Source organism: Dipodomys ordii, unplaced genomic scaffold, assembly GCF_000151885.1.
Source record: "Dipodomys ordii isolate 6190 unplaced genomic scaffold, Dord_2.0 Scaffold288, whole genome shotgun sequence".
Classification (NCBI taxonomy): Eukaryota; Metazoa; Chordata; class Mammalia; order Rodentia; family Heteromyidae; genus Dipodomys; species Dipodomys ordii.
In genome coordinates this window covers 116,325-128,776 of record NW_012267504.1, presented here as the reverse complement: position 1 = coordinate 128,776, position 12,452 = coordinate 116,325, and the positions used below count along the sequence as shown (strand labels likewise).

The following is a 12,452-nucleotide window of genomic DNA, read 5'->3' as shown; positions in this document are numbered from 1 at the left end:
TTCCATATCGTTTTTAATATTTATTAAATTTGTAAGATTTTAGTGTTTACTTAATGCATTTAAAAGCACCTATTATTTGTACAATAATGTTACATTTGGAAACAAAATGCTGAAATCAAGATACAGGTTGACCCATTGTAACAAGGAGATGTACAAGACACTATGTTGAAAACAAACTTTATAACCTGTTGGGGAGGGAGGGTTTGGGGAGGTGGGGAAGAAGGGATGGTAGGGGAAAAACAAAGGAGGGGTAACAATGATAGATGGCAAATATACTCATTACCTTACTTATGTAACTGTAACACCTCTGTACAGTATCTTTACAGTATCTGTGTGCATATGGTTCTCTGATAAGATTCACACCCTCTCTAACACACTCATCCACTTTCCACTTTCTTAAAACAACAGCAGGTTTCATTCCTCTACTTCAATATATCTATGCGAAATATTTTCATACATATATTAAGAACCAGTTGAGCCATTGTCACCATCTCCATTCAGACTCTCCCATAAATTAATGTGCACAAATGGACTGCTCCTGTATTGTACTTTATTCACTTCAAGTATGCAAGTCATGTTTACAAAAGGATTCAGTATGGTTTTGGGGCCCAAGGAGGCTACAGTTTAACCTACGTACACTTTATAGGATTGTTCTCTTTCCTCATCTACCCTATTTTATTTTTCAAGCAACTTTCAGTTAGTGTAGGGAAGCCAAATTCATATAAATCTATATTGTAATTTGATAACATTCATCCTCTTTTTTTCTCTTTTCTATCTTCCTTCCCCATAAACTCTTCAAACAGACTAATAATTATGCACTTTTTATATATGTCTGTTTGTGTATTCACAGTAAATGTCTATGTATTTTTATCTTTCCTTCCAAGTTTCATATATATGAGAAAAAACAAACATTTTGACCTTTGTCTTTCTGAAGCTGTACTACTTAAAATAATGACTTTTGGTGCTACCATTAGATTGCCACCAAACATGCTAGATTCATATTCTTGTGTAAAGAATTCTCTACTGTGTGTATGAACCACATTTTCTTACAGTAATCTTTCAGCAGGAAGCTGAGCTATTTCCATAAGTTGCCCATTCTGAATAGAAATCACTAGTGTACAAGCATCTCCATTATATATTGACTTATATTCCTTTGGATGTAGCAACGAGTGATTTCTCAAGATGATATCATAGACCTATTTTTAGTTTTTTTTTTTTTGTGGTCGGTTGTGGGGCCTGAAATCTGGGCCTATGCTCTGTCCCTCAGCTCTTTAGCTCAAGGCTAACTCTCTACCACTTGAGCCCTAATACCACTTCTGGATATTTCTGCTTATGTGTTGCTAAGGAATTAAACCTACGGTCTCATGCAGGCATGACAAGCACTCTACCACTGAGCCACCTTCCTAACCCTAATTTTACTTTTTAAAGGAACCTCTGCACTGATCTCCTCACTAGCTGTACAAATTTATATTCCCAAAATAGTGTATAAGTGTTCCCTTTTCCTGATAAGCATTTGTGTTCTTTGTGATGGAAATTCTGTATTGAGTGAGATAAAATTCAATGCATTTTGGCTTATATTTCTTTCATGTCCAAGGAAATGACCAATTCTTCATGTATTTATTGGTCATTGTACTTCTTGTTTTGAAAAAAATCTAGTAAGTTCTTTTGCCAGTGTGTTAATTGGGTATTCATTCTTTAGGAGTTGAGCTTTCAGAGCTTTATGGCATCCTATTATCAATCATTTGTCAGATCTATAATTTGTAGAATCTCTGTGCAGGCCATTTCTTAATGATTCCAATGATGCCCAAACTCTTGGAAATAGAGTGACACAGGTGTAGGTGAATGGGGTTGGAGTCGGAAGGGAAGCACTGCCTTCTCTAAACTGTTAACTTTCCTCAGTATTTCCAGGCTTTTTTTTTGCCTAAGTTAAGGCTTAGAACTGAGGGTCTAGGTGCTCATGGCTAGCACATCGCCACGTGAACAACACTGCCACTTCCAGCTTTTTCTGAGAAATTTATTGGAGATAAGAATCTCAGGAACTTTTTCTGACTGGGTTGGCTTCAAAGTGGAATACTCAGATAACAGTCTCCTGATTAGCTAGGATAATAGGCAGGAATCATTGGGACCAAATTAGGCTTCTTTATTTTTTTTTAAATTTTATTAGATGACAAATAGTGACAAGATCAGATCCCAGGACAGGAAATTGTCTTCCCTGTTATTAAGGTAAGTCAACATTCACAGGGCTACAGGAAGAGACCCTCTGCTTGTTTTTTGTTTGTTTTATTTTATTAACTCAGTTTCAATGTACTTTGTTTCTGATGAGTCTATCAGTTTAAGGCAAAAATTAAAAACTTGGAAAGTCTATTGGGAGATATCATGTAACATTAGAGGAAGGATGTTTGCTAGCTCCATGAAGCTTCTAAACAGAAATGTTGGAAGTCAGAGCTCTGTAATCACAGTTACTCTTCCAGGTGTTACAGCACTTGAAATAAACATGTGAACCATTTAGTTTGGCCTTCAAGTAGTTGGTCCAGACAGTACAATTTGTTCCAATGGAGAAAGACTGAGAAGTGTCATTCTAACAAATATTTTGGGTTTCTGCCTTGTGGAGAAAGTTTTTGTGTAACTTGAAAGTGTGTGTATCACATGAATGTTAAGAAATGGTCAACTGGCCCCTATGATGAAAACTTTAAAAGCCTGAGAAAGTAAATCAAAGCAGAACTTAGAAAGTGACAAAAACCTCCCATGCTCCTGGATTGAAGGATCAACAGCCTGAAAATGCCAATATTTCCCAAGGGTATCTACAAATTCAATGTGTTACCAATCAATATTCCAACATCATTCTTCAAGGAAATAGAAGAAGAAATCCAAAAATTCATATGGAACAATAAAAGACCCCAAATAGCAAAAGCAGTCTTTAACAGAAAGAACAGTGCTGGAGGAATATCAATACCAAATTTCAAACTCTACTACAAAGCCATAGGAATTGAAACAGCATGGTACTGGCACAAGAACAGACCTCAGGACCAATGTAAAAGAATTGAAAAGCCAGAAATGAACCCATACACCTAGAGCCACTTAGTCTTCAATAAGAGAACTAAAAAATAGAATGGAAGAAAGACAACCTCTTCAGTAAATGCTGCTGGCAAAATTGGTTAATCACCTGTAGAAAACTAAAGCAAGATGCTCATATCTCACTCTGCAGAGGAATCAACTCCAAATGGAACAAAAAGACACCCTGAAAACATGACAGGAAGGATTAGGAGAAAAACCTAGGTATCCTTGGCACAGTCCAAAATTTTCTTAAGAGAGACCCAGAAATACAAAAAATCAAACAAAGGTTGGGCAAATGGGAATGCATGAAGCTGCAGAACTTCTGCAAAGCAAAGGACATAGCTAGCAAGATCAATAGAAAGCCCATGGATCGGGAGAAGATCTTCACTAGCCATACAGTGAAAAAGGGTCTTATATCTAAAATAGACTGGGAACTCAAAAAATTAAATCCTCCAACAAATCTTCAAAGAAACAACTTCCCAATAAATAAGTGGGCTAAAGATTTACAGAGAAACTTCTCGGAAGAGGAAAGAAGGATGGCCAATAGACACATGAAGAAATGCTCAACCTCCCTAGCCATAAAAGAAATGCAAATCAAAATCACCCCAGTTAGAATGGCTATTATCAAGAACTCTAATAACAACAGACACTTCAAGCGATGTGTACAGAAGGGGACTTTACTGTATTGTTGGTGGGAGTATAAACATTCAACCACTTTAAAAAGTAGTATGGAAGTTCCTCAAAAGACTCCACATAGAGCTCCCCTATGACCCAGCAATCCCACTTTTGGGCATTTACCCAAATGATCACAAACAAGACCATACCAAAGCTACCAGAACAACCATGTTCATTGCAGGATTATTTACCATAGCTAAGATATCGAACCAATCATATGCCCCTTAATGTGATGAATGGATCAAGAAAACGTGTATATATACAATGGAATTCTATGCCTCCATTAGAAAGAATGACATTACCCCATTTGTTAGGAAATTGAAAGACTTGGAAAAATTATATTAAGTGAAGTAAACCAGGCCCAAAGAAACATAGGTCCCATGGTTTCCATTTTTTGCAATAACTAGTGTACATCTGGGACAAGTATTAAAGATCAAAAGCTATGTACATATGACCAGATAAGATGAAGTTAAGAGAAATGAACCCAAAATAGGGGCACAAGTGTTTTCTTTTTCTTGCTTGCTATTGTTGTCTAACGTATTTATAAGGTACCATGTGCTTTTTTGTTGTTTGTATGTTCCTCCCCCACAGCATAACCCCTGTTTTCAATGTATTTGATGTTGGTATAATTTGGGGAGGGGAAGGGAAAAAATGTTTAAATAGGGATACAGGTTGACCCATTGTAACAATGAGATGTACAAGACATGTTGAAAAACAAACTTTACAATTTAGGTGGGTGGGGGGGAGTATAGTTGTGGAGGTGGGAAAGAAGGGATAGTGGGGGAAAAACAAAGGAGGAGGCAACAATGCTTGATAAGAAATGTACTCATTACCTTGGTCAGATAACTGTAACTCCCCTGTACAGTATTTTCACAATAAAACACACACACACACACACACACACACACACACACATATATATATGGTCAGCTGGGCACCAGTAGTTCATGACTGTAATTCTAACTATCACAGTTCAAAGCCAGCCCAGGCAGGAAAGTCCATAAGACACTCTGTACCAACTGACTACCAGAAAACTAGAGGCAACGATTGCCTTAAGTGGTACAGTGCTCACCTTGAAGTGAAGAGCTCAAGGACAGCACCCAGGCCCAGTTCAATACCCAAAACCATAAAAAACAGAGTAATAAATAAATGATCTGCACATAGGTCACATTGAAGCCCAGGGACCATCACACACACACAAACATCTTGGAGCTTAATTAATAGAATTAATTGAAATGTATTAGAGGACTAAACAATATTGACATAAAGACAGGAAACAGGATAATTAAAAATATACAAAAGTGACTGCAAAATCACATGAAGAAGATTGATAGCTGTAAAAATAAACTTGAAATTTGGGATGATAGGATTAAGTGCAGAGAGAAACCAAGACCAAGCCCAATAAAATTCAAAATTAAGCCTTTTTTGCTAAAATGTGTAACTATATTACTACTACTGCTAGAGAAATCAGTAAGAACTACATATTTGTTGAAGTAATTTTTACAATATAAAATAATACAAGATGAGGAAAGGGGGTGGATTTAGTTTAGACCTTCTAGGCATTTGGTGATTTTTATCTTAAGAGGGCATCTTTCTCCCAGTGTGTATTTTGTCCTTGAAGCCATGCAGAGAATTTCTATCTGGCCTTAACAAGATGATGTAGCACTTGGGGACAAAGATGCAACACAGAAGCCCTGCACTGGAGGCCAAGATGGAGAAGACCTCCACAGCCACCATGACCTTCCCCTTGGCACTGTGGTAGACAGGCAGGAAGGTGAGCCACACACTGCAGAACACCAGCATGCTGAAGGTCAGGAACTTGGCTTCATTGAAGGTATCAGGCAGGTTCCTGGTTAGAAAAGCCATGGTGAAGCTGGCCAGGGCCAGGAAGCCCAGGTATCCCAGGACACAGTAGAAGGCAGTGAGGGAGCCCTTGTTGCACAGGATGATGATGTGGCCATGTTCAGAGTATACATCTGTGTCCACAAAGGGAGGAGAGGTTCCTAGCCAGAATCCACAGAGAGTCACCTGGATGAGAGTACAGATGGGAATGATGAAGTTAGGAGCCCCTGATACCAGCAGCCACCTCATCCTTCTCCCTGGAGAAGTGGCCCTAAAGGCCAGAACCACAGTCACAGTTTTGGCCAACACTGTGGAAACAGCTACAGTGAAGACAAGCCCAAATGTGATCTGCTGCAGCATGCAGGTGACTGTGTTGGGACGGCCAATAAAGAGCAAGGAACAGAGGAAACACAACATGAGGGAGATGAGCAGGATGTAACTGAGACACAGGTTGTTGGCTCTGACAATGGGAGTGTCTTGATATTTCACAAAGATCCCTAGAATAGCAGCGGTGAGTTTGGACAAACATAGAGCCACACAGTCCAGGGCCATTCCCAAGGGTTCTTTATGAGCCAGGAAACTTGCAGCTTTGGGGAGACATTGGTTTCTCTCCGTGTTGGCATACTCATCATCTGGACACTTCATACACTGCTCCATATCTGGTAGAAGGGGGAGTTGTTTTGCTTCAGCACTTCCTTTGTCTCAATGTATGTTGGTAGTTCACCTCTTAGAAGGTACTCTGAACATATTACTACTTATTAACATAATATTTTACCAAATAATATAAAAATGCCTGAAACTGGTCTTTTGCACCTTGTCTATACCATAAGGTCATCCTCATTTTCACATTATTTGTTTTTTCATTGTGATTGTCTTACTCACTGACGCGTAGGAAAGAAACATGCTAATTTTATATCCCTAAAAGTTCATTTATTTATCATAAAATCTATGCATAATGTTATAATAGTATTCTAAAATTGGGCCAAAATACCTGAAAGAAAGAGTAATGAATTCATACTGTTTTCAACACAAAGTAGAAATAGACCATTTTCCATAATTCAAATGAACTAAAAGTAATTTCCTGACTTCTTTATGCTGCTATTGTATGTGTTCTCAGCACTGTGTGCATGACTGCATACTGGCATTCAAAATTGTGAATAATGTACCTTACTTTGCTGTATGTGTTTGTTTGAAATTTTAAAAGGAGGCTGGTGTTACATTCTGGAATCATAACACTCTATTTGTGTCTCTTCCACCTGCAAAGCAGTTCTAACAGAGAATCAAGGGTCTCTTTTAGCTTTAAAGACATTCATTGCAGATCACTTGTGTCTAATACTTAAACCAAACTCAGCATTTTAAAAACTGTCCCTATACCAAGAACAATTCTGCATACATAAATAAAGATATGCATGATTTATGTGTTCATAGTGGCAAAAATATAATTTAGAAGATAATGGACAGTCTATCTTTTGTATGCATTCATACTTTACCTCAATGAAGAAGCTAAATGAACTGCAGACATTAACTTAGGCCAAAGAAGGATATGCATAGGAGTGGTTAAAAAAGGCTCATAGCTAGGTGTAAATGATCATAGAAAACAATGTTGTGGGTTAGGAACGTGGGTCAGTTGTATGAGACCCTGGATTCAATTCCTCAGCACCCCATAAGCAGAAGTGAAGCTATGGCTCAGGTAGTAGAGGGTTAGCCTTGAGCTGAAGTGCTGAGGGACAGCACCCAGGTCCAGAGTTAAAACTCCATGACAGACCAAAAAGAAAAAAAAAAAGAAAAAAGAAGGAAAAAAAGAAACTAATGTTGTATGAAATAAATTTCAAGACATGCTTTTTAGTTGCTGTTGTTGCTGTTTTTTGTTTTCTGTTCCTTTTCTATTGTTACTTAGTTTGTATTTGGAAGGGTAAGTTGGGCACAGAAAAGGTGGAACAAATACAACAAACGTAAATAAATACAACAGTGGTACTTACTAGACACTGTGTGGAAAATTAACTGTACATTTTGTTGTTTGGGGAGGGGAGGGGAAAATTGGCAGAGAGCCAGGGAAGGGGAGATATGGTTCAAGAAGTATTGTACTCTTTACATGATTCATTTAACTGTAATGCCTCTGTAGAACAATTTGACAACCAAAATAAAAACTATTTAATAATTCAGTATTGAGTAGTGGAGAAAGGGTTTTCTTGAGATAAACGTATAAAATGTCATAGCAAAATTACTCTCATATGTCATTTAAGGCCATGAGGAGCAATATTATCAATTGTTACAATTTAATTACTAAATGATGGAAGACTTTGGGTTTGTAATTGAAATTCAAAACCTTTTCCATGGACTTGGATACATTGGGAAATACTAGGATAGTAATAGAGAATTTCTTCTTTAGTAAGAGACTTACCTGTCCCATTAGAAATCTCATTCTCTATGCAAGGTGCACAATCAAAGCAACAGACAGCCTTTCCCACCTGAGGGTATTTCCAGAATCCAGGACCACAACTCTCACTGCAAAAAGAGTGAGGAGTCTGAGGAAAATCAGATATGTGTTGGTAAGTATTCCATTACCTGCCATTCAAAAAAGGCGGATGTTCTTAAATTTTTGACCATTAAGCATAATTATTGTATATACTTAAGGCCAATCAATCGATGGCATGCTATTTTAGATTTCCTGACCCAATCCACAAAGGCTTTTGTGCTATAGCCTTCACCTTCAGCCCAAGCTACTCGTGAAAATTGTGTAACCTTTAAGAGGTGGTTCCAAAGGCTAAGATATTTCTGGCCAACTTCCAGGAACTGCCTTGAATTTGTAGCATTTATTTTTTGTTGGACATGGGGCTTGAACTATGGGCCTGGGCACTGTCCCTCAGTTCTTCAGCTCAAGGAGAGTACTCTACCACTTGAGCCATAGTGCCACTTCAAGTTTGCTAGTGGTTTATTAGAGATAAGAATCTCATGGACTTTCTTGCCCGGGTTGGCTTTGAACCATGATCCTCAGATCTCAGCCTCCTTAGTAGCTAGGTTAGAGGCATGAGCAATTGGCACCAGGCTCATAGCATGACATTTATCCTACTGATTTGTGAAATACAGAAATATGAAAACAAGAAGTAAAATACTCATTGAAACTTTTAATACTATGCTAGACCCCAGGGCCATTGTATATTCCTATTTATTTTCTGGCTGCTTTGAGTTCACAATTTTCCTCTGGTCCACTGACGGGAGCAAAACAAGCCTTTCAACCTTACGAAATGATTGCTTTTTCGGGCATTTTGTTTTAATACTAAAGTATGATTATAACAGATGTCATCTAGATTTCATGATAAATGAACATTTATCAATGTTCAATTAGTGTATCTTTTTCCCATCTAAGAGTCAGTGAATCAGACAATTTCCAGTTACAACTCATTAAATGTACAATACTGGATGATTAGTGAGCACAAGGGACATCATATCCAGGGGTTCTTTTTGCTTACTATATTAAGTTCTAATCATTTGTGTTGTCTTGAACCCACCTTGGTAGTTCCTATGGCCCACTCTATCATATCGTTAGATATAGACAATTGATGATCATGAGGAGTATATGGAGAAAACTTCCCAATTTTAATTTTGAGCTCAAGGCCTTCTGGAAAATTCCAAATATTCAAAATGTCATACTCTGCCTCTAATTTTCTTTCCTCATTCAAAATCACTTGGTCTCCAGCAGGATTGTAAAATTGGATGTTCTTCAGGAAAGGGTGCAGCTACAAGAGATACATCATCTCATGGTGAAGAGAATCCGTGAGTTGAAACAGAAATCCTGAATTCAACCAAACCCCTTATTCTCTTTAATTCTTAGTTTATCATTCAAAATAAACACAAATATCACATGAAGTCTCACTAAAGAATGTGTAGAGGGAACTAAAAAAGTCATACTTCTGAATTGTGATTCCTTCAAGGCTTTCTTCAAGAGGAAAAACCTCTACATAATGATGAATAAGACAATTCTCAGTGGACTACATAAGAGTTATTTTATCAATACCCCAGATATTTCATTAGCGAAGTACATGATACATAATGTGGAATAAAAAATTATTTTTTTTGTAAATTTAATTAATTTTTTTTATTTTTGTATGCCATTAGTCTTGAATTCAGAGCCTAGGCACTGTCCCTCAGCTTGTATGCTCAAGGCTACCATTCTATCACTTTGGGCCACAAAACCACTTCTGGTTTTCTGGTGGTAAATTGGAGATAGGAGTCTTACAGATTTTCTTGCCTGGATGAGCTTCCAACCATGATCCCAAGATCTCAGCCTCCTGAGTAGCTAGGGTTATTGGAGTGACTCATTGGCATTCAGCTCATTTATTTTCTTAATGTGTTAAATATGGAATTGTCAATAATTCTTTGCATTATCCTTATGTGATATACAAAGTCATTGTGTGAATACAAGCCATCTCAATGGCACCCCTTCATCATTCTTTTTCATCTTTTCCAATCCCTCCATCCTTTAAATTACTTTCTAAGAAAGACAATAATTGGAATAATTAAGTACTTAAAGAACAGATCATCCTTTGCTATTAAGAAGCTTTTTGTGAAAAGATGGATTGTAAAAGTATTCAATGTAATTTATTGAGGTCATTTGTAACACAGGAACTGATGGGAACATGACACAAATTTCTACTGGTATTTTTCTTTAAGATCACATGAACAGAGTCTGGAGTAACCTTACAAATATTTTTAAAAGTACAGTTCCTCTTAGGCCATTGGAATAAGATTTGAATATGTTAAAATTTACTTTAGTTTTCATGTATAGAATTGAAAGAGAAGGTGTTACCTGTGCAGGAGAAGGCATCCTCCATCTCCCATTACACATTGCTAGCTCCTCTGTTTGAAGAAGCATCTCATGGAGAGCCTGTGCCACAGCATACACAGCATTGTAGATATTGTAACTCTCTTCAGACATGGCCATGTCAAAAATTTGCACAGGCAACCATTCCAAGGAAGCATCATGTGGACAGTTCTCCCATATTACACAGTCAGACTCATAATGGGAGCAATTAAAAGAGAGAAACCACAACTTAGCAAGGTAAAAGTCTTCTGGGTATTTGGAAGGGTTGACTTCCCTGATAAAATCTGTGAATCCAGAAATGTCTGCATGGTGATGTGAAAAAATGAGAGGTACATGGAATGAGCCTAACATGAAATACTTCCTTCCAATGGATAAATCACACTGTGAGTTCAAGAGCCAAATTTTGCTTCTTATTAAATAGTGCCCAAGATATGCCATTATGTCCAGCAGGTATTCCTTACTCCCGTAAATGATAACTACATTTGCTGATGATTTATTAATCTGGTTCTGAATTGCCATAATGTTAAATAATTGTGTCTTTGTACTGCCAGAGATCATATGCTCAAAGGCTACACAGATTCTGTTCTTGTCCATTGCTTCTCTCAGTTCTGAAAGGATCAATAAACCATTCTCCTCTTGTGAGATCAATAGTCCTACCCAGTTCCAGCTGAAATGAAGCAGTAAGGAAACCATGGCAATGGCTACAGATGTGTCCTTTGGGGCCATCTGATAGAGAGAAGGAAACTTTCCGTAGTCACTCAGGGCAGGATCAAAAGTCCCATAGGTAAACTAAAGGGAAAAAAATTGGTGGCTCACATGTAAGAAATCTAATATACATCGCAACCTCAGTCTTGGTTTATATTCAGCAATAGGTTGAATTGGGTGGACGGAAGGGTTTGATTTTTTAAATTTTTAAGTAAAATTGTAGCTTATCTTTAAATCATTGTTCAATGATTTTTCAATTGGGTATGTCAATTATGTATATAATGCCTATTTACCATTATCCTATTGTTTCCATTATTCTTTCCTCATCTGTACCAACACTACTTAGTCCCTTGTTCCTTGTTTCATTTGTACAAGTATACTTGAATATTATGAGTGTACTTGCCATTATTCCTCTTTTTTCAAAGCTTCTCAACAATCCATTTAATATCATACCCCTCACACATTAAATATTTAATTTCCTAGTGTTAATTGTCCAGGGTGGTTATATCATGGATATCCACTTCTATGTTTACCATAATTTAGCCAATTTAATCATGTATATGTGTTTCTGGCCACCTATAGGTTCTTATACTGATTTTTATTTCATGTATATATTTTATTTTATTATTGTGAAAATACTATACAGAAGGGTTACAATTACATGGGCAAGAGAATGGGTCGATTTATTATCAAACATTGTAGCCTCCTCCTTTGTTTCCCCTTCCATCCTTTCCCGTCCTCCCCACACTCAACTACCCAATCCTCCCCCCCGCCACGAAAGTTGTAAAGTTCGTTTTCGACACAATGACTTGTACATCTCATTGTTGCAATGGGTCCACCTGTATTCCTATTTAAATGATTTGTTTTTCCCCTTCCCTTCAACAATTTATACCAACATCAAATACAGTGAAAGCAGGGATTATACAGTGGGGGAGGGACATACATAGCAACAAAGAAACCATCTTATAAATGTATTAGAAACAATGACATGAAAGAAAAAAAAACTGAGGGGCTGAGAAGGTGGCTCAGTGGTAGAGTGCTTGCCTTGCATGCACGAGGCACTGGGTTCAATTACATAGCACCACATAAGCAAAAAAAGAAAAAAGCCAGAAGTGGTGCTGTGGCTCAAGTGGTAGAGCGCCAGCCTTGAGCTGAAGAGCTGAGGGACAGCGCCCAGGCCCAGAGTTCAGGCCCCATGACCGGACCAAAAAAAAAAAAAAGAAAAAGAAAAAAATTTGAATACATATCTTAGGGTTTATTTCCCTAACATCAACTTATCTGACCATTTCTGCTTGACTTAGACATATACTAGTTATTGCAAATAAGGGAAACCATGGGACCTATGTTTCTTTGG

At 37.5% G+C, this 12,452-nt stretch overlaps 1 protein-coding gene across 1 annotated transcript in view; it reads right to left on the bottom strand.

Moving 5' to 3' along the window:
- Positions 1-5,307: 5,307 nt before the first annotated feature.
- Positions 5,308-12,452, bottom strand: part of LOC106001335 (vomeronasal type-2 receptor 116-like) — a 29,183-nt gene continuing 22,038 nt past the window's right edge. The window contains exons 3-6 of the mRNA XM_013036451.1: positions 10,379-11,182; positions 9,081-9,308; positions 7,973-8,096; positions 5,308-6,230 (exon numbers count right to left, since the gene is read on the bottom strand). Of these exons, the coding sequence (XP_012891905.1) occupies positions 5,308-6,230; positions 7,973-8,096; positions 9,081-9,308; positions 10,379-11,182 (2,079 nt within the window). The remainder of the gene's footprint in view (positions 6,231-7,972; positions 8,097-9,080; positions 9,309-10,378; positions 11,183-12,452) is intronic.